Source organism: Aulostomus chinensis, chromosome 5, assembly GCF_037954235.1.
Source record: "Aulostomus chinensis isolate RoL2024-O1b breed Wild chromosome 5, RoL_Achi_v1.0, whole genome shotgun sequence".
Lineage (NCBI taxonomy): Eukaryota > Metazoa > Chordata > Actinopteri > Syngnathiformes > Aulostomidae > Aulostomus > Aulostomus chinensis.
Window position 1 is genome coordinate 22356532 of NC_141324.1, and position 20955 is coordinate 22377486.

General features: G+C 43.6%; 3 protein-coding genes across 12 annotated transcripts in view; 2 read left to right on the forward strand and 1 right to left on the reverse strand.

Moving 5' to 3' along the window:
• acot11a (acyl-CoA thioesterase 11a) lies at positions 1-8299 on the forward strand. Of its 2 annotated transcripts, none has more exons than XM_086203925.1 (17): positions 1-105; positions 1307-1544; positions 1665-1734; positions 1819-1879; positions 2156-2260; positions 2353-2488; positions 2987-3078; positions 3366-3427; positions 3852-3971; positions 4076-4214; positions 5665-5720; positions 6414-6480; positions 6626-6709; positions 6797-6930; positions 7109-7273; positions 7361-7487; positions 7565-8299. In XM_086203925.1, exons 2-17 carry the CDS (start codon positions 1352-1354, stop codon positions 7691-7693), a joined length of 1740 nt encoding a protein of 579 aa, XP_086060051.1. In that variant the 5' UTR covers positions 1-105; positions 1307-1351; the 3' UTR covers positions 7694-8299. The 2 variants fall into 2 exon arrangements, with proteins under 2 accessions (XP_086060051.1, XP_086060052.1); XM_086203926.1 differs by having other exon boundaries at positions 16-105; positions 1344-1544.
• Positions 8159-15336, reverse strand: fam151a (family with sequence similarity 151 member A). 6 transcript variants are annotated; one of them, XM_086203919.1, is made up of 14 exons: positions 14627-14654; positions 14311-14389; positions 13966-14093; positions 12639-12788; positions 12393-12542; positions 12120-12282; positions 11901-11958; positions 11512-11601; positions 11057-11133; positions 10658-10794; positions 10266-10421; positions 9732-9838; positions 9354-9536; positions 8160-8981 (listed from the first exon to the last, which is right to left on the reverse strand). In XM_086203919.1, exons 1-14 carry the CDS (start codon positions 14637-14639, stop codon positions 8670-8672), a joined length of 1803 nt encoding a protein of 600 aa, XP_086060045.1. In that variant the 5' UTR covers positions 14640-14654; the 3' UTR covers positions 8160-8669. The 6 variants fall into 6 exon arrangements, with proteins under 6 accessions (XP_086060044.1, XP_086060045.1, XP_086060050.1 ...); XM_086203918.1 differs by lacking the exon at positions 14627-14654 and adding an exon at positions 15115-15336 and having other exon boundaries at positions 8159-8981; positions 12393-12788; XM_086203924.1 differs by lacking the exons at positions 12639-12788; positions 13966-14093; positions 14311-14389; positions 14627-14654 and adding an exon at positions 13447-13595 and having other exon boundaries at positions 8167-8981.
• dnai4 (dynein axonemal intermediate chain 4) overlaps positions 14937-20955 on the forward strand; it is a 7981-nt gene continuing 1962 nt past the window's right edge. For 2 of the 4 annotated variants that reach the window (XR_015115845.1, XM_086203915.1), the window contains exons 1-16: positions 14937-15058; positions 15132-15270; positions 15351-15511; positions 15928-16037; positions 16124-16277; positions 16440-16579; positions 16837-17001; positions 17484-17684; positions 17769-17893; positions 18121-18207; positions 18288-18442; positions 18524-18681; positions 19067-19188; positions 19369-19467; positions 20383-20609; positions 20703-20856. Coding sequence is in view for 3 of the 4 variants with exons in the window: in XM_086203915.1 (XP_086060041.1) it covers positions 14952-15058; positions 15132-15270; positions 15351-15511; positions 15928-16037; positions 16124-16277; positions 16440-16579; positions 16837-17001; positions 17484-17684; positions 17769-17893; positions 18121-18207; positions 18288-18442; positions 18524-18681; positions 19067-19188; positions 19369-19467; positions 20383-20609; positions 20703-20856 (2304 nt within the window). In the remaining variant the exon portion in view is untranslated. The remainder of the gene's footprint in view (positions 15059-15131; positions 15271-15350; positions 15512-15927; positions 16038-16123; positions 16278-16439; positions 16580-16836; positions 17002-17483; positions 17685-17768; positions 17894-18120; positions 18208-18287; positions 18443-18523; positions 18682-19066; positions 19189-19368; positions 19468-20382; positions 20610-20702; positions 20857-20955) is intronic. The other 2 variants (XM_086203916.1, XM_086203917.1) reach the window with 2 other exon arrangements.

The window sequence follows — 20955 nt, forward strand, 5'->3', positions numbered from 1 at the left end:
AGCGGCCGCAGTAGCACACCGACAGGGGAGGCTCATGGTAAACAGAAGCTTCAGTGGTCGGAGAGCCGGCGCAGCAGTTCAGCCACCTCAGGAGGCTGCCGGAAGGTAAGACACACAAAAATTGGTATAACCCGACTGTTTTTCTTGTTCAAACTGTAGTCACTGTGACGTGTTAGCAGAAGTAAAAAGTTAGCAAAACAGGAAGTAGAGTGCTAAATCTGCTTCTTTGACTTTGTAAAAGTAATCAATGCATGTCAAAAAGCTTTCCTTGCTAGCTCCGTCTTATCTATTGGTTTGTAATGGAAATCCAGTTATGCAGTAATTCCTACCACGGTGGCTAGCCATTTCCAGTAACGTCAGGTTTGTTGCCTAACGAAATGTAACGTGAATACCGGAACAGTCGTTGCTGCAGAGCTTGGTAATGACAAGTTAAAACAGATGTGGGAGCTGTTTATATTCCTCGTTAACCCCTCAAAGCTAACGTTAGGTGATTGAAACCCGTCAGTTAATGTGGCTTCCTGCATCTGCCTGACTGAATTTGATTTCAGAGACTGAACTTGCAAACTTGTGAGTTGTGTGCGTCATCACGGCTGAGTGCGGGCGCGTTCTCACAGGTCTCCCAGTTCTTTTGGTGACCGTAATAGCGGCACAGTACCAAAACTTTTACAGGTGCGGAACCACAGGGTGTAGCCCATGCTAGTGGGGTGTCTGAGCCTTGAACTCCCCCAGTTGGCTCCAGATGTAAGTCAACGTCAGACAGATGTTGAGGCTGTTACCTTTGATCAGATTGATTGTCCCATCCCAACACGAGCGTGACATCAACACCGCCACCAGAGTAAAACCCACAAGACAAGTGTGGAATGACACGTACTGAGTGAGCAGGTGATGGTCAGAATAATTCCAATCAAAAGCGGTTGGTATGAAACGTTTCAAAGATGTCTCAGTGACTAATGTCCTCGTCAGTTCAGGGTGGGGCTAAAATAAATTAAAGGTCTTGTTATATCTGCGCAGTCATGGTTACTGCATACTCATAGTCTTGGGTAGGAGCATTTTCATTTGTGGTCAATCAGCAAGATTACGCTACAACTACAAGGCTGGTGATCGTCCTGCTGATGGCTGATGAGTGCTGGCTGAGGAAGAGGTCACCCCCCAGGATGGACCTTCCATATGTGTTAAAATACATCGATGCTGTTACATTTTATTGTTTTGAGTTCCAACATGAATGTGTGTAACCTGGAATAGTCTGATGAAAGTGATTCTTTTTGTAGTGTTGCATGTCCACATGCTGGTTTTCCATCTGTTTCAGTTTCCATCGGTCACCGGATCTCTTCTTCTTCCTTCAGCTTTAACGATGAGCTCAACAATTCCAGGTGATGTAGAGAAAGAGGATGAGGAAGAGGAGGAGGAGGAGGAGGAAGAGGAAAGCTTCAATCAGTCGGAGGTGAAAATGAGCCAGATAGTGATGCCCTGTCACAGCAACCATCGGCAGGAGCTGAGCGTGGGTCAGCTGCTCAAATGGATGGACTCCACAGCCTGCCTCTCTGGTGTGTGTGTGTGTGTGTGTGTGTGTGTGTGTGTGTGTGTGTGTGTGTGTGTGTGTGTGTGTGTGTGGTTTTATAAGCGTAGCCAGACAGAAAATGACACCTCTTTGTTTCACCTGACAGCTGAAAGGCATGCTGGGTGTCCATGCGTTACTGCCTCCATGGATGATATATACTTTGAACAAACCATTAGGTAAGAGGATGAGTGTGTGTGCTATTTTGTGTGTTAGAGGAGAGTATACACTCATTGTGTGTGTATGTTTGTGTCTATGTTCAGTGTGGGTCAGGTGGTGAACATCAAGGCCAAAGTCAATAGAGCCTTTAACACCAGTATGGAGGTAAGAGGAGTTCAACTGGTTTGGTCACCTTTATAGATCTACATTAGCTGATTATTGAATGGAGGCTAATGTTAGTAAACAGTTAAAGGTTTTTGGGGGCAGCTCACTCAGTCCCCAACACCACCCTTAAATCACTCCTGGCTTTTGTTGTTGTCAGCTGATCTGATTTCCCAGCTATTTGAGTAGAATTTTATCGAAGTTTAGTTTATTCCAAAGCTGTCAGTTACAGTACCAGCAATGCATCAATATTCAGGACATTTGTGTCTTCTATTCCAGGTGGGGATAGATGTGAGGTGTGAGGACCTGTTCGCTGACCGTCACTGGAGGGTGTGTAACGCCTACGCAACCTTTGTTACCCAGCGAACACAAACTGGAGGGAAGGTAATAGTATTGATTACTTCACAATTCATTTATTGTTGAAAAAGACAAAATACAAATGTCTTATCATTCACACACACGTTGTTGACTGGCAGGTCATCCTGAAACCCATCGTGCCGCACACTCAGAAGGAGCAGGTTGAATACAGTGTTGCTGCTGAGAGACGGAGGGTCAGGATGGTGCATGACATCATCATCAGGGATCTGCTCTCTGAATGGTCCGTCCAGCCCAGTAGGTCCAGCACCACCACACTACATTCAGCTGAACTGAACCTGCAAGATTTGTAGGGAAAATCTTTGTGTTGACATGCAGAGTGAAGTGCTGAACTACAGTATCACAATCGTGCAGTGATGACGAATGAAATATGATGGCTGTTAGATTACTACATGGACCTCTGATGTCTGATTAGGTTGGGCTAAGTCTAATGTTGTTGCATCTGAGCACACACACACACACGCACACACTGTGTAGATTATTGTAATTCAGGCTAACACACAAAAATACTCACTAGATCAATAACTGAGTGTCAACCTGTGTCAGTTTCAATTTAATTATTTTAAAGTAAGGACAGGACATGTTAATGACCTTTGAAATGTATTATTCAGGATTATATCAAGGCATGCCATTTACCCATCAAACTGAGTCTCTGCTTGTGTGTGTGTGTGTGTGTGTGTGTGTGTGTGTGTGTGTGTGTGTGTGTGTGTGTGTGTGTGTGTGTGTGTGTGTCAGCTGAAAACGCAGCAACAGCTACAGCAGTAGCAGCTGAGAGGACCAAGGTGGAGAGTGTTGAGCTGGTTCTACCTCCACATGCTAACCATCAGGTTATTCTTTCATGCGTCTCTGTCCATTCTCTCCCTTTGCTCCCTGTGGATTCAGTGTTATTTCTGGAACATATAATATTGAATATGAACACACTGCTGTTTTATACTGTTCTACTGATCATTTCCCATTGGTATTTCTACATTGAGGATATTATTGATATGTATATGTGATGACATTGTTAAACAAAGTATTTTTAAAACTTCACAGTGTCCTTGAGAATTGAAACCTGAGGTATAATGTGGACTATTTAAATTCACTTTTTCCACTTTCCCCAATACTATGATAGGTGAATACATTTGGAGGACAGATCATGGCCTGGATGGTGAATGTAGCAACTATTGCTGCCTGGTATTGTGACACTTACACACACAGTTGCTTCATTCAAGCAAATGTAACTCATCACAACTCACTATACTGGGCCTCATTCATAAATGTTCCTTCACACCAATGTTTTCTTACATTATTAAGTACTTTTTTTTAACCCTCAATGTGGTTTTACAGGCAGGAAGGAAAGCCTGAAGCCTGCTTGTAGCTTCCTGCTCCTGATATCTGTTGTGCCTGGGTGACTGACAGTTACAAGATGGACACAATGTCAGGAGCAAGGAGATAAAAATATTTCCCCTCTACTTAACATAGCATGAAACAGGTCGTATGGTGTGTACGAACAAATCTGTGTATAAGAACATGCCATAAATGAGGCCCAGTGTCACACCCTGTCCCCACAAATGACGCCTCTCTTGTTTCTTTACTTTTGTGTACTGTCTCTATGCAGCCGTCTGTGTCAAGCTCACCCCACCCTCCGGACCATCGACATGTTCACTTTCAGAGGACCCTCTCAGGTTGGAGACAGACTGCTGCTGAGGGCTATAGTCAACAACGCCTTCAAAAACAGGTATCTGAGTTCATCAGTGCAGATAAAAGATCTCAGTAATCCACCTGCAGAAAAAGGTTTTTAAGTGAGATTGGAGCAAATAAGTGATGCTCTGTGTCCTTCAGCATGGAGGTGGGTGTGCGGGCAGAGGCCTACCAGGAGGAAGGGCCCAACCGACACATCAACTCTGCCTTCATGACCTTTGAGGTGCTTGATGAACACAGGAAACCATGTATTTTACCCCGGATTCACCCTGAGCCAGTGGTGAGTGAGTGAGCCAGCCACCAGAACTACAACCACTGATGAAGAACACTTTAAGTTGCTTAGCCAGGCAAAAAGAACAATAACCCATAATTCCAATCCCACTCTTCTGAGGTGAAGCTGTTGTCAATATTGCTCACTAGTAGATGTCATCAGCTACAATTAGAACTTAATGACGCCGTCAGCTGAAAAATTACAGAACATTTGAAAGCTGAAAAATCAGCCAGCTGAGCTGAGCTGAGCTTCAGCTTTTATTAAGATCAGCGGAAAACATATCGAAGTGAGTGAATTTTTAACAGTGATTTAGCTTCCTCAGGCAGGTTATTCCACTATCAATGTTCCCTCAGCACAATTGCTTTATCTCACTTTATTTGAACCTTGGAACAACGAAGACTGATTCATTTGATACCATGGATTTGGAAGGAACACGTTTGGGTAATAGATCGAGTAAATAGATTGGGATGAGGCGTGTGTTGGGGGGGGTATGCAGTTGTGTGTGTGTGTGTGTGTGTGTGCGCGCGCGCATGTGTGTGTGTGTGAGTGTGCGCACGTGTGTGTGTGTGTGCGTGCGTGTCCGTGTGTGTGTGTGTTTCAAACATGTTTCATAGATGACTCAAAGTCCTGGCAGCAGAGTTTTGCATGAGCTGGAGACCTGAGAGGACACCAGAGAGAAGAGAATCATAGTGGTTTAGTCGGCTGGGAATAAACCCCTGAATGACAGTCTACAGATTTTAGACAGAAAGAAACTAATCCCTGACATGTCCCTGGAATTAAGATATTAATCTGTGTTGAGGTCCTGCAGTATTGTGATTGAAAGTGATTCAGTTGATTGCTTTATCTTGACCTTTGATTTTTATCTCAGCCTTATCTGCATTTACCTTCAAGCTGTTTTATTACATCCATGTAAGCATGTGACTGAGACAATAGTAACAGGTCGGCAATTTCCAAGGTCACAAAGGCCTCGTGGCCTCTGCATTAATATAGACACTGATTTGTTTGTGCATGAGGTAGCTGAGAGGCAGCATGTGAGTGTAAAGGGGCCCTAACACAGAGCCTTGTGGTCCTCCACAGTGAGAAGCTGGTAAGTGTCACTACTCCAGAATTCTTTGAAGGAGCGGTGAGGTGTTGGATCAGTCAGCTCTTATCAAAATTAGAGTTACACATTGAACCTGAGGGAATTCTGCTGTCAGCAAAGCAAACACACCTTCAACATGTAATTTAAACGATGCTAGTGAGTGACGTTGTTGGAATTATCCAGTATTCTGGTGGGTGAGCATGTTGCTTACCCAAATTCTCATTGTCATTGGGTCTTTCATCAGGAAGGTAGTGCTTCTTCTTCAAAGTCTTGCAGGACTGATCCAGTTCTTGCAAGCTTGAGACAAATGCAGACCTTTGTGTTGCCTACAGTGTAAGGATTTGAGCCGACCCACGACTATATATCTGCCATTTACAGGAAGGGGAGAGGAGGTTCCAAGAGGCCATAGCCAGGAAGAAGATCAGATTGGATAGGTAACCCCTCTGTTTACTGTGAGAATCATTGTACCCCATGTCTTTAGTTCGAGTGCTCTCGTGAGACAAGATATTATTTTATCATCTACTATCAAATATAAAGGCAAAGCACTTTTAAGAATTGAATTACTTTATACATTAAGTCAGCGCTCCCACATTGCAGATTCAATAAACATCAATAAATGACAACACATGACTTTTTAAAATCAGATAGCAAGGTAAAAATAAAGGCTATATGATAAAATTGAACTTAAAAACTATAAAATTCTGAAATCCAGAAAATTTTGAGTGACAAATGGCTTAGATAGCAAAATATACATAAATATACTAGCACAAAATGGCAAAATTATACATTAATTTTGATTGCTTGATTACTTACTGAGCTGTGAATAACAACGGGTGACCATGACTGCTCGGTAGGTCGTACTTCACTCACATTAGAAACATAAGAATCTGAACGCTTTATTGTCATCATACTCAAGGTACAAAAAAAAAAAAGATGATTGTCTAGAGACAAAGGAGCAATGTTGTGTTTGGACTGACAGTCCGTTTAGTGGAGTTTTTCAAAGTTTAATTAAAACAAAGCTTTAATTGATAAAAAGATGATGTAATGTCTCTCACTTTGACATATTTTCAATATTTTGTTAGCATGCCAACATATAAAATGCTTATAATATCCCTCTTCTGTTTCAGAAAGTACATCATCTCTCATATGCAGATTGGGGCACCTCAATGTGTCCCCTGGGACCCCACAAACCAGGTGAGGGTCTTGTGTAGGGGGAACTGAAGACAAGAAGCACCTCAATTTACACCGATGAATAACACATTCATTACAGCTGCTATAGTGGTCATAGGACTCGTGTGTGTGTGTGTGTGTGTGTGTGTGTGTGTGTGTGTGTTTCAAGGTGTATCTGAGCTACAACAATGTTACGGCTCTGAAGATGTTGGCTGCTAGAAAAAACTGGCGCCTGAGCTCTGAGAAAGACAAGGTATCATGTTATTAAAGCTAAATGAACCTCAGATATTTGTCATAGCTCCTGAGGGTTTGGATAGTTCCCATGATTCTTTGCTTGCAGGTTCGTCTCTTCACACTCGAGCACAAGTCCACACTGAGTTTCAGGATAGAATCAGAGGTGGATGTTCCCTCTCAGAGAGCTTTTAGTCTGCTGGCTGAATTACGCAACAGAACGACCTGGGACAAGCATTACCAGTAATACATTCACACACACTCGCACACGTGGTTCATTGAATGTGTCAAGCACTGATCATCTCCTGTGAGGCTAGTTTGCATTAAAACATTATTCAGTAAACACCTGGGTGCTGTGCTTAAACTGTAGTGTTAATAAATTAAGTTTTTTTCCATATCCTCATCAGTGTGTGTCCCATAGGAAATGTGAGCTGATTCACCGAGTGGACGATGATGACTTCCTGTACCATGTGGTGACCCCATCAGTAGCTCACAGTGGGCTCGGGTCACCCACCTCAGCCAGTCAAGAAAGGATCCTTCAGGACTTCATTCTGTTGGCCTCCAAGAGGAAACCGTGTGGCAGCGGGTGAGTGGCAAACATCAACAGGTCAAAGGTCATACACCTCTCACCTGTAGGAGTAACTCCTTTTTGTGGGGTTTTTAATCTGCACAGAGATCCATATGTCATCGCCCTGCGTTCTGTGTCGCTGCCCTCTCATCCCATCACTGAGGGCTATAAGAGAGGAGAGGTTCTGTGTGCCGGGTTTACCATACTGGAGACTAAAAACAACATGTCACTGGTACGTCATGTTGTTGATGCTCAAACTGGTGCATTTATGCACACTATTCAGCCATTATGTGTTGATTCCTCTTTCAGATCAGTTACTACAACCAAGCATCTCCTGAGGTTCTTCCCTACATCTCCACAGACATCGCTGGATTCTCTTCCTCCTTCTATCACACCTTCTGCTCCTTTAGCCAGTACCTGACCAGGAACAGGCAGTAGTCCACCTCAGAGGGCACTAGTGAACACAAAGCTGATCAGTGAATCTGCACAGTTTACCACTGTAGACAGTCAGCAGTGTTCTCAGGCCAGTTTACATCCCAGATGTGTAGGGTGTTGTGAAGGTCTGTACCCCAGGGTCGAGTGAATGACCCACCAAAATTACCCACACCAGCCCCGGCACATTTTTGCAATATTATTGTCATGTTGTCAAAAATCAGAAAGGGAACAATTGAGTCAACATCATTAAATCACCATTTCTTAAATAGAACAGATTTTGGGTCCTCCATCCCAAACAGAATGGCGGTTCCACTTTTAGGTGTATGTCAGTGTGTCTGAGATTTAAAAAGAAAAAATATTTCAGTGTAAAGTAAAAATGATAGTGATTTGTTAAAAGTTTCATCCACTGTCATATAATTCGCACAACTCAACTTCTATATGAATAAAATAATTTGGCTTTTTCATAAACAAGTGTGTAAAGACCTTTAGTATGCTGTTAAAGCAGGATGGTACCAGTTTTACATTTTTATTGCAATAGATAGAAACTTGTAGTAGCGATTGAACAATGATAAAATGTCAACAAATAATAAAACAAATGTATGAAAAAAAATCACACAATGTGATACTTTCTGTTCACACTCACATTCAACCAGAATCACATCGATGACATTCAGCAGAACTGATATCAGTTGGATGAAATAAACCATTATTAACATAGCTAACACAGCATCTGTATCAAGTCAGTTTTTTATATTTTTGTAAATCCAAGATATATTTTAATGTAACTCTTAAAAGCAACTTTTTGTAATCTTAGTTAAAAGAATGTATGTGCAAACATGATTTGTGATACATTAACAGTTGTTAGTATAAAAATAGTAGTTATTTGTCTCATTAGACAACTGCAACTACAACACCGCTGATATACTCTATATAAATACAGACGAAACCCTTTTTAGGACTTTCATGGAATGTTCTAAACTTATGGTTGGTTAGATATGAGATATAGGTTTGTGTTTGCTCTCTTTTCCCAATGCATCACAAGCATTTTCAGGTGTGAGACCACTTCAGTGCTGTTTTTTGTATCATCCTCTACTATAATATCACATCTGTCCAACATGGCCGCCAGTGGCTGAAGCTCCTCCTGTGTCTTTGGCAGTGCTCCTGCACTGAGATGGAGAGCTACCCTATGAGACAAGCCTGCCACTGCTGCTGGGATCTCAGGAGGCCAGTTGAGCTGGGTCAGGACCAGAGTGACGTCAGGGAACACCCTCTCTACTGCTGACACAAACTCCTGACAGAGAAAAGTCACATCGGGATTAAATCAATGTAGTCCACCACACAGAGCGAGGAAAGAACCTGATCCAGAAAGCAGCTGTGTAGACTTTTCTTCAGACTGCCAAACCACAAGTGGGAGTGATTAGAAATGTGATTCAAATCAGATTTCAAAGTGTAATTTTGCACTTGCTTCTTTTTCAGCCACCCCAAGTTTGTCTCTTGTTGGTAGATTGGTAATGTCTAGACAGCGATGGCAGAAAAAGATCTGATTTGAGCGAATTCTGATTTTCCTGCAGTCTAAAGAAGGCCTATTAAGACACTACTAGGCTGATGGCTGGAGGACTTCATTGGCTTCAATTGAGTCAGCAAGGCAGGAGAGAGTACATACATGGGTGTCACTGTCGGTGGGCTGGGAACCCTCCACATGGATCCAGACGGGCCTGTAGAGTGTCTCGTGGCTATAAGCTGAATGCAACAGTTGGAGAGAAGCTTCTAGAAGTTGTTGACCCTGAAGCCGCAGGTAAACCCCCAGAGACACTTCAGCTCTCTGGCTGAGCAACTGCAAGACATCCTGCACAAATAAACACACATAAGGCTACAGGTCTTATCAAGCAAATCTCATCAGCACAACATTCAGTCAGCGCAGAAATGTTTTCTGGCTCTTAGATGGTAGAAGACTCCCATTGTTCACTTTAGTGTCGGATTTATGAACCGACTCACCACCGCCTGGCATCACAAGAGGTAGGAGGCTGTTTAATGGATGTACCTGGAGTGTTAAGGCCCCTGAGCTCCCTCCAGAACCTTCCACCACAGGGACTCCAGGTTGCTCACTGTCAGATCCCAGCCGAAGCGCCAACATACCGACGGCGCCTTCTGTGATGGCGTGTGAGACATGAGACAGTAAACATTGATGAAAGGTTTAAAATGCTAACAATGTTCACAGGTTTACACTCTAAATGTCCTGGACACACTGGAGCTGCGAGGCTACGTTAGAGCTGGGAGAGATTTCTAATGGAGTGAAATGACCTGAATGTCTTGGTATGTCTTGGTATGTCAATGTCTTTCATTGGTGTCTTGCTTTTGAAATTATGAAGTACTGAGGAAAGGCCAGTCAGATTCTCAGAGAACCACTGGAGTCTTTAGTCCTCATGAAGTCCCCTCCACCACTTTCCTTGATTTCAAAGACAAGGGATGTAATCTTATTTTCTATTGCTGGACCGTCATCTAATAAGTAGAGGTCATGGAGAGAAATAGACCTTGATGGAGCCCTTCAAACTTTTAACAGCAGATTATTTTATACCTGAAATTAGAGCTGATAAAGCAGGTTTAGCCGTGACGGTGAACCATTGGACCCCAAGGCTGTCAGGTTGTGTGACAGTTTCTGAGTTGTGTGGAGGATAAAGGAAGTTCATTGGATCTCCTCCAGGATAGAACCTCCTCACATGCCCCTGCAGCCCTGTTTCAAGTAAAGCCAGAGTTTATTTTGACTTCTAATTTTTGCTCTTCATTTATTTATAGCAACAGCTCAAAGGCCAACACAAGATACATGCTGTATTCATTTTGGTTTGAATAACCTTTTTGTCATATTACCAGGTTAAGCTGATTTGTAAAAACACTTGGCGGATGTCTTACATGTTGCCTTGATAAATTGGGTGTTTCTTGGTAATTGCATCATTTTGCTCACTTCCTTACCTGCAGCCGCTTTAAATTCTGACAAAGTTGGTTCATATATGTCATAGTAGACCTGGGCAGGATGGGTGTTGTCACGGATAAACATCAGGTCACTCACATTTGGGTGAATGGAACCCTGCCACAAAGTCAGACTGAACCTGGGGACCAAAGTCACCACAACAAAACACCTCAGTATAATGTCCTGTGGATTATCATTAGATAAGATTCATTTAGATAGATGAATGAATGAACGAATGAGCTGACCCTCCTCTCGGAAACAGGTTTGTAACTTAAATCAGAATTTATTGTGAACCAGATTTGTTTTCCCAGAACTCATGTCGGTGTATGAAAATGAGGCTTAATATTTTTAATCCCAGTTCTGATTGGCGAAGGAGTGGGTCACATATATTGATGCGTTACCGTGGTGACTGGCTAAGGAGCCAGCTGAGGTGCTGCCACCCTCTCCGAACCAGCAAAGCGTGGACTGGGAACGTCACCTACAGACACAAATCCTTCCAGTTGGATTACAAAGTTCAAACCTTCACCGAGGTTACACACCATTGCTTTAAAGACAGAAAAAAGAAATGCTGCATCTTCTTTGGGTGCAGGCTCCTCCCTTGCACCAGGTTTAACAAAAATCATGCTGGTAGTTTTTAAGTAGACAAATGACTAAGCAAGAGATGCAATGTGTCCTGCAGTCATTTGTGGCAGTGCAAACAAATACTTGGTACAAGCAGGTGTGACTAACGGCAGCATCTCTTGAACATGAAGGAGCTTTCTATGCGCTGATCTGACTGGTGTCAAAGACTGATTCATGGCTTTTCTAGTTGCTTGGTATTTAATATTGTACTGGAGGAACCTTTTTCATTACTTACCTTTTGGGGAGCATCTTTGATCGTATCGTACATTTCCTCCACCATCTGTCTGGTGTAGGTGTTTACAAAAAGAGGAGGAGCGTAGGCCACCTGTCAGAAACAACGCAGTGGCAGTTTTACATCATAATCACTCCAGCAAAACGGAACATCAACAGTAGCTTCATGAAGCTTGTGTTCACCAGGAGACTTTGTTGTTGGACTGTCACTCACAAGGAAGTTGTTGAGTCTCGGTAAATGTATAAAGAGGCTGGTGTATTAACAATGTCATCCTGAGAATGTCCTAAATACATGTATTCTGTATACATGTAAATATCTCTAGCTCTGGTCCACAGAGCAACAGACTACTACATCACTATCCTGTGCTTCCTAATGTGCAAATGTGTGCTTACTTTCCATCCAGGAGACAAAGTGACATCTGGAAACTTCTCCTGAATCAACTGCAGAAACCTAGAAATATGTATAGGAGGGAGGGAAAGAAAGGACATAAATGTTCTGTTACGATGGGAGAGAAAGCTAACTACTTGCATGCTTCTGTTAAATAGAAACTGAGGTCATACATGTAGAATTTAAGGAGTGCATAGCAAGTCAGCGATGGCCGACACACTAACCTGGTTCCATTGACTGGAGGCAGGAACTCTGGCATGTTGGGACCTCGGAGGATGTCTGCATTCAGCCACACAGGCCTGTTTAATCCCTTTTTGCTGTTCTTTTGACGAAGCAGCTCCAGCGACAAACCCACTGATGCCAAAGACTTAAAGTCCAACTTTATACCTGAAGCATCACATCAAATTAGTTTGTTTTATTTTTATGTGGAGCTCAAGACAAACTGAAGATTGGTTCCATTCTACTCCACTATCTTGATTACTGTCAAAGTCTGGAACCTTTTCTAGAGTCCAGTACCGCATCAAGCCATTGGTCCAGAGTGTTGTCACTATAGATTAAAGGAGGGTGGGCCATGATGGGGACCGGCTTCTCATTGGCTGTCCCATAACCTTCCAGAGTGACATCAGCCTCCAGGATCATGGAATCACCTGAGAGGGGAGTAGAGAAGATGCATGAAGTGAATAGAGATGCTGCTATTGTACACCTTAGGAGTGTGTGCTGTGTGTGTGTGTGATTGTGTGTACTTGCGAGGGCTTTTGTCATGTCCTCCTTGCTGTTGGCTCTGTGAAACCAGGTTGCCAACAGCCCGTCAGTTTTGTTAATTTCACCTGACTGCACCAAGAAGTCCAGCATGTCTCCGCCAGTAGGAAACGGCTGGAGGTGAATCGAGAAGCCTCAATTCACAAAAACACAAGCCGGTACAGGAACATGAAAGGACTCGTACAGAATCACAACAGAATCTGTAATGAAGTATAGTCCATACAAGATAATTGATCTAGGATGTTTTTCCAAGTTCCTCCTCCGTTCTTAATGAGTTCTTATCATTAAAAATAAAGAATGAGAGAAACAAGGATGACACTTGTCCTCTCCCTCAAGTCTTTTCTCTTTTTTTTTTGGTGAATAACACATAAAGGACTTTCTTACGCCATTGTTACAGCGGTACAAACGCCAGTAAACCAGCTCACTGCAAGAACTGCAGCAACCACTGCCATTCGGGAAGCCGGATGCAGCTTGTTACGATTCCGCTTTCAGTAGAAAACAAATGAATCCCACACACGTCAAAAAAAATCATTTTTTTTTAGATTTTTTTTAATAATTCAGTGATTTTTAATATATATTTTGGTATATATATATTTGTTATATCTTGAAACTTTATTGGGTGGGCCGATTGCCACCCTGTCCCACTACTGGCTACTCCACTACCTAATCCGACTGAAGCCTCTGAGGGAATGCTAAAACAGGCTAAATAGTTGACACGCCCCGGTAGCACCGCTTTAACGTATATAAAAAAGAAAGAGTCCAAGTATTCTTCACCCGAGTGTTATTTCTCACCATGAGTATCACTCAGTGAGGTCTGTGACGTGCAAGAATTCATTATCACATCAGTCCATCACGATAGCGTTCTCCTGCTTAAGCTGATCCTGCGCAGCGTGCAACTGTGCTTTCTTCCGACTAGAAACACCTGTGCTCTGAGCGAAGGTTCCACCCTGTAACCAGTAACCTATAATCGTCGAGCAACATTGCTATCTGCTGGCCGAAGAGACACTACACCTACCAATATTTAAATTTTGATCAAGATTAAACCTAAGATTGTAATCTATGACACGGCTAGGTCTGTCGACCGGGAAGATGTATTAATTAACCTTTTATTATAGGTTACTCTTCTTTCACTCGCCCTGTTAATCGGGTAGTCTACTTAAAACTGTAACAACTGTATTTTCTTAATAAGCTACAATGTTTCAGTCCTGATGCCATCATCATGGAGACACACAGTATCTTTGATATGTCATTCAAGTTCAACATCAGTTAACATCTCAATGCCTCAGTTTAAGTATATTTTGAAATATGTACCTGAGTTGCTGATAATGACCAAGGCAGTGACAGCAGCAGTTATCACCAGAACAAGTCCAGCAGTCACACAAATAATTATCAGCTGTTGCTTTGTCAAGATACCAAGGTAAAGGTCCTGCTGTGTCTTCCTGGACAAACAAAAAACACAGCAAGTCAACTATCTTGCCAACCTGTTCAAGTAAACTGCATAACAACTAGCCACTCAGAAACAAGTGTGATTTGCTCAAAACTAAAACTCATATGTGATGTTTTTGAAGTAAATTTGTTTTATTAAGTCATGTTCCAGAGTCTTCATGCGGCTTCTTCGACCAGAGCATGAACTGCTTTAGTGTGTCTGACACTGACCTGTTCTGTGTGTCTTCATCGGTTGATCCCTGTTTCTGATTATTCTCATTTCCAGCCATCTTCTCCTGACTGCTGGGTTCTGTGTACGGAGAGAACAGCAAGACAGATGAGCTGCCTGCGGCACTTTATGTATAAATGAACTCTATCTGAGGAACAGAGGTCATATTGATTTTGTAGATAAGATAAACACAGTCTCTTATAGCCTAGACTCTCCCCTGTCACGTATGACAGAACCAGCCAGACCTCCTTACACACAAGCGCGCACACACACATACACACAAATCAATAAGTATTATTATTATAATAAATATTTTACTTAGATAATACATCTGTTGATTAGCAATGAAGACAGTTTCCAGACACTTATGCTGAGCTTCAATTTTCACAGTCTATGGATCTGAACACCACAAGAGGTTCAAGTATCAACCAAGTCCACAGCTGATCGAACAGCTGGGGCCACATTCCTACAATTAGACTTCAAGTAGACCAGTATATTTGTCTGCAGTGGGGAAAACAATCTGTGGCTCACTACATAAGCAGACGATTTACTCTCTGCAGAGTTCTGCGTTCTGGACTCCCTCCAGTCCTCAGAAAGAACAATTGACTTATCCGCGCGTGGTTTGCAACCGCACAATAATGTGATGTCACGTTGCTATGGTAACGTCCCAGGGCAACAAACCAGCGGGACAATGTCTACCTCGGTGGCCAAAGAAGACAGGAGGAAGAGACGAGGCCTGGTGCTGAGGCCGTGAGTTACTCTTTTACAACAAGCCATTTTACTCTGGTAACGATACCCATAGTTACTTTTATACTTTATCCAGAAACTTTCCGGCCCGGGGTTCTCATGGCGTCACCCTCAGCAGCAGACGCACCAGCAGCGTGGGCGGCTCCCCCAGGAGACCGAGTCTCAGCCTCGGGGGCGGCGGCAGCAGGGTGTTAGACAGGAGGCCCGCTGTCCGGGTACTGCGCTCATCACTCTGTCGGTCACCCTGGAGCTGCTGAAGGTTAACATGCTACCCCTTCCTTCTCTCTTACCTCAGGTGTTTGATGAGGAGGGCAATGACGTCACTCCCGTGCCGCTGACCCACGCGGACGCTGGAGCCGTGCAGGCCAAAGGCAGCCGGTTCTTTTTGGATGAGATCTCGGGGGAATCCGTATCAGAGCAGACCACCACGGGGAGCTTCACCATGCCTTTCTTCAGGTATTCACACAAAATACTCACTCAGATCAGGATCACGTTCTTCTTTAATATTAACGATGGGATTCATTATACAAATTTACATCTAAGATATGGCAGAGGTTGTCATATGACTGGGTACTTCTGTGTGTTACCCCCCCTCCCCCCCCACACACACCCCTTTATTATTCAGAACTAATTTTATTACTTAAGTTTACACAAACATTTATATGATACTATTTAAATTCATAGAGTGTAAAGCTTTACTTCAGGTTATTTCCGTGTGTCAAGGAATTCAATTTGTTAAATTATTAGGTAATATCCATCCATAGAGCAGTAGTCAGTCTTCTTGCAGCCCAGTTCTCTGCCGTCATGCTTTGTGTCTCATCTTGTAGTCAGCGTGTGTGTTTTCACTCATCTCAGCTTGTCTTTGTTTCCAGGTCCATTCTAGGGAGCAGCAGAATATCCAGCCAGTCAACCATTGAGTCGGTGAATGAGGAGGTTGAGGATACATTCCCAAAACAGGACGTCCTACCCATCAACTTACCAGGTTCAATACTCTATACTTTCTATTATTATATTAGTGGTTTTCAGTAACAGATATTCTGTAGCTTTGTTAATTTTTTTTGGTGACAGATTCGCTTCAGAAAGGCAGTGTGAAGGAACAGGTGACGGACGACATGTTGTCGGAGGTGGTAGATATAAACATCACGGAGACAGACACCGTCTCCCTGCTGGACATACCCAGCACTTCAGTGTCAGTGGATGCAGATGATGCACAAACTATCATGTGAGTCCACTTTACTTTCACTGAATGGAAAAGAAAGGCCAGCTGTGGCTCAAGCTAACCCAAGACTCAGCACACTGCAGGGCAGGGTCTGTTGCAGCGTGCAAGTACTGCACAGGATCGTGAATAAAAGGGGATTTCATCTGTTGTCCTTTTTTTCCACAGAGAACAAAACAGCGCGTATGCTGAGGTGTGCAAGAGCAGGACGGCCAGTGATAAGCATGAGGATCGCTTCATGCAGACATTAAGTGGAGCTGCTAAGAACAAGCAGGTCCAGACTCAAAGCACGCTCACGCTGGATGCAGGTGAGGCTTCATTTCCTCCCTCACAGATCTTTGAGTTCATTCAGTTCAACTTGTGGTATTCTTCTTAAAGTTGAATTCATTTTTAAGGAAACCTTTGTTTCTTCTGGGTTGGGGTATCAAGCTAAAAAGACAAAGTCATGATCAAAGTTGTCACATTGAGCAACTGTACAAACATCCATAGATGTAGAGAAAATAGATGTCTCAGATATGATCAGTTTATCATATTGGACTGTTTGTTTATTTTACATGTTTCACAGCCACAACTGTCACCAATTGGGACATGTTTGACACGTTGTGTGGCCTTGAGCAGGCTGAACCAGCTCGTAGCCCCGAGCCAGAGAGGGCGGAGTTTCCTGAGGCTGCGATGGACACCAGCAGAGGTGCAGAGAGGAGCGAGTCAGGGGGCAGCATTGCTAGCACAGGTAACAATCACACGCATGCTTTTTTAAGTCACTTTTGGTGGTATTTCAGTTGCCCATGTGGTCCAAGCAGCTCCAAGCCACAGAACATGATTGTTGTCACCATCCTCTGGTAGTGACAGTTATTACACTTTCAACAGGAGCTATCAGTCTTCTGCTCTATCCTCACTGTTAAACTGTAAAACCCTGGATACATTATTTTGACAGTCACACAAGCCCTACAAAATCAGAATTAGATCCGTTTGGTCTGATAACATTTGGAAAGTTGAAAGGAGACGCATGATTAAAGTCATCTCATTTGCATCTCATTTAGAAAGGGCTGGAATTTAAGGGATGTTCATTTATTTGAAAATGTGATGCACCGTAGCTTTGACCCATACACACATACTCGCTCTCTGAGCTTTCATGATGGAACCCAGAACAATATGGCTTTATCCATGTTTAGAACGGTTTTAAGGCTACAACTGATAATTATGCATGCATAGTGTATTTCTCAGCAGGCAGTTCTACCAGCTCAGTGACAGAAATGGAGGGGGTCAGGAACAGCGCAAACACTGAGGCGGACGTGCAGCTGATCCTGCAGTCTGACAAACTCCAACAATGTCTGTTAGTGATGGAAAGGGTCATTCTGGGAAACACCCTCCAACCCAAATTGGCTGCATTCAGACAGCTGCCCGTTCATGAAGGTAAACTGGTACTGGTAATAAGCCACAGTGGGAGAAAAAAGTGCTACCATTTGAATACATAAGTATAGTTTGTCATTCTTCTAGTGAAGCCTGAGACCGAGGATGGAACAGGCTCTTCACCTCCTGCTCTGGAGCTTCTTTGGACTTTCCAGTGTGAGCTCAGCAAAGGGCGCAGTGTCAGCAGCATGGCATGGAACAAGAAGAACCCGGTGATTCTGCCCTTCTTTGTTTCCTATCTCACATATCAATGCCACATGCCAGCGACGTGTCCACATGTACATGGAAGGAGGTCTGCACCCCTCAAACTTCACTGACATATGAATCATTAGCTTAGCCACCTAGCCTACCAACACTACTGGACTGTTTGGTCATATCGTTGCTGAATGAAGTGAAACTCACTGAGAGCTGCCCGCTTGTACTCTGCTGCCTCCTCCAGGACCTCCTTGCTGTGGGTTATGGTGAGGTTGACTCCAGCAACCAGAGACCAGGTTTGGTCTGCTGTTGGTCCCTCAAAAACTCCACGGTAGGACTGTACTTTGAAATGTTTTCACTTTTGATGTTATCCTGTGAAATGTTGGGTGTCCTCACATGTTCCCTCTGTAGTGGCCCGGACGTGCCATCCACTGTGAAAGCGCCGTGACGTCCCTGGATTTCTCTGCCAACAACCCCGGTCATCTAGCTGTGGGAATGCAAGATGGCAGCATTGCTATCTATAACGTGCCGAGTCTAAACAACATGACATATATCATCAGCAGCCAGTGAGGCTCTGACTGTACATTGCCCACCTAAAATAGCCCATTTCTGCTAATGCTTCTCCTCTTCTGTCTGGTTTGGCCCAGTGAGTGTCCCAAGAAGCACCTGGGTCCAGTGTGGCAGCTCACCTGGACTCAACAAGAGCTGAGCTCAGGAGAGGAGAAAACAGAGGTGCTCTTCTCTGTGGCTGCAGATGGCAGGATGAGCAAGTGGTTCATCAGCAGCAGTGGCCTGGACTGCATCGGTACTGTTACTGTATTTCAGGCTACAGCATGGCTCTCCTCATGCTGATAAGCACTCTTGGTATAGAAAATGAATATCAACAATTTAAATTCAATATTGAATCCACATGATGGTTTGCACCTCCTCTCTCTGCGTTAAAATGTACATGCATGGGTCAGACTAAACTTACAGGTGCAACGTTCTCACATCAAGGTTTTTCTTACATAGTTCACAACTTGTAAGGACCATAGACTTTTTCAGGCCCCTCTTTGTATGTACACAACAATTTGATTGGGGAAATTAACTGCACTTTTGGATCTTTTGAACGTAACATAGCAATTGTTTTGTCCTGAGGAGCATTGTAGCATGACTGTGTATAAAGCAGCTGTTGATCGCTCCTGTCACAGACCTGATGAAACTCAAGAGGTTTCGTAATAACAAGAAAGCTGAAGGGAAGCTGACAGAGAAGAGTGCAGAAAGTCTCCTGTCAGCTTGGACTCCCGGTCTGTGTTTTGACTTCCACCCAATAGTAAGTTGGTGACAAAAAGCAGTCAACCATATTTTGCTGTTTCCAAAGAAACGTACTGCAGGGTTGTATTGATGAAATCCTGAATTCAAACTCTTATTCACTTTCCTTCTGATCGCCATGTCTCTCTATATTTGACTGTTTAAACAACTGCATTATCATCATCATCATGTGTTGCTCCAGGATTCCAGTGCCTACCTGGTTGGGACCGGGGAGGGATTCATCCACAGGTGCTCCTGTTCCAACAATCAACAGTTTCTTGAGACCTACAGGAAACACTTTGTGAGTCTGTCACCAAAAAAAAAAGAAATTCACACACGCTCTACTTTTTTGAGTGTGAATGAATGTAATTAGATTTTTTTGTAAATGTTATTTGTCATTGTGTTTATTTATAAAGGGACAGCGCACAACAGAAGATTAACCTTGTAAATAATTGTGAGAGATGCACTCTACCAGGTTACAGCAGAAATTCTAGCTAAATTTGGAAGCTAATTTCTTCCAAAAACAGATGTTAGAGGTGATCAGAGATGTGAAAACAGATAGTTGTCTTTAGCATGGAAACATGAGGTTTGTTGACGACTGGATTTATGGGACGTGTTATATAGAATATTGTTAGAACATTTGTTAAAAGTATTGAGACAAATGTTTTTAGTTTAAGAACAAGTAAGCTACAGTTAGTGTGTTACATGACATATTACCATTACCGTCATCATTATTTGTTGTTTGTTTGAGGATTTACTTTTATTCAGTCACTTCAGATAATTGTTGAGTATGCTAAGGAAATGCGGCACAGTGGTGCAGTGGTTAGCACTGTTGCCTCACAGCAAGAGGGTTCCAGGTTCCAGTCCCGGCTCGGGCACAGGGTCTTTCTGTGTGGGGTTTGCGTGTTCTCCCAGTGCCTGCGTCCCTGGGTGCTCCAGCTTCCTCCCACAGTCCAAAGACATCAAGAGGGGACGAGGCTGATTGATACTCTAGATTGACCGTAGGTGTGACTGTGAGTGTGAATGGTTGTCTGTCTATATGTGTTGGCCCTGCGATGGAATGGCGACCTGTCCAGGATGAACTCCTCGCCTGAAAGCCGCTGGGATAGGCTCTAGCCCCCCCGCAACCCTTAACAGGATAAGCAGAAAAAAATAGATGAATGGATGGCTAAGGAAGTCTGTGGTGGACAGTAATGTTCCCTGATCCCCCCTCCAGGGTGCTGTGAACCGTGTGACCTGGTCTCCATTCAACCCTTCCTTGTTCCTGAGCTGCTCGTCTGACTGGACCATCCAGCTGTGGAAGCAGGACCACCTCAGCCCCATCCTGGGCTTTACCTCCAACCAGAGAGCTGTGTGTGACATCATGTGGTCTCCTAAGCGGGCCACCATGTTTGGAGTCGTTAACAAAGACCAGCTAGAGATCTGGGACCTGACCTCCAGCGTGTGAGTCCAACTGATGAGAATGAGTCAGGTTTGTGTTCTTTAGCCTGGTTGTCTCTCTGTTGTGTAATATGTATGTGTGTGCGTGTTGATCAGCCTGGATCCAGTTATTGTGCAGCCTGCATTTCCTGGGGTGAAGATGAGCTGCCTGTTGTTTGCCAAACACACAGACTGCATCTTTGTGGGGGACTCTGCTGGACATGTGAGTGTCTACCAGCTGAAGAACATGTCTTTGGAGGAGGGCAGCCAGGTTTGACAAATATTCAAATGATAAGCTATCATGTTATGTTTGCCAGTTATTGACTGAGGATCAGGTCATATTCACAAGTCTTCCTCTGATCTTTTCTGT

Bases quoted from the DNA above. Each gene is read 5' to 3' on its own strand.
- acot11a (XM_086203925.1), top strand. From the start codon at position 1,352: ATGAGCTCAACAATTCCAGGTGATGTAGAGAAAGAGGATGAGGAAGAG. The intron at 1,880-2,155 runs GTAAGAGGAGTT...CTTCTATTCCAG, and splicing joins CCTTTAACACCAGTATGGAG to GTGGGGATAGATGTGAGGTG. The intron at 6,710-6,796 runs GTATCATGTTAT...CTTTGCTTGCAG, and splicing joins TGAGCTCTGAGAAAGACAAG to GTTCGTCTCTTCACACTCGA.
- fam151a (XM_086203918.1), bottom strand. From the start codon at position 14,369: ATGGCTGGAAATGAGAATAATCAGAAACAGGGATCAACCGATGAAGAC. The intron at 12,283-12,392 runs GTTCCAGACTTT...GTGATGCTTCAG, and splicing joins GGTACTGGACTCTAGAAAAG to GTATAAAGTTGGACTTTAAG. The intron at 8,982-9,353 runs GTATGTACTCTC...TTTCTCTGTCAG, and splicing joins CCACCGACAGTGACACCCAT to GAGTTTGTGTCAGCAGTAGA.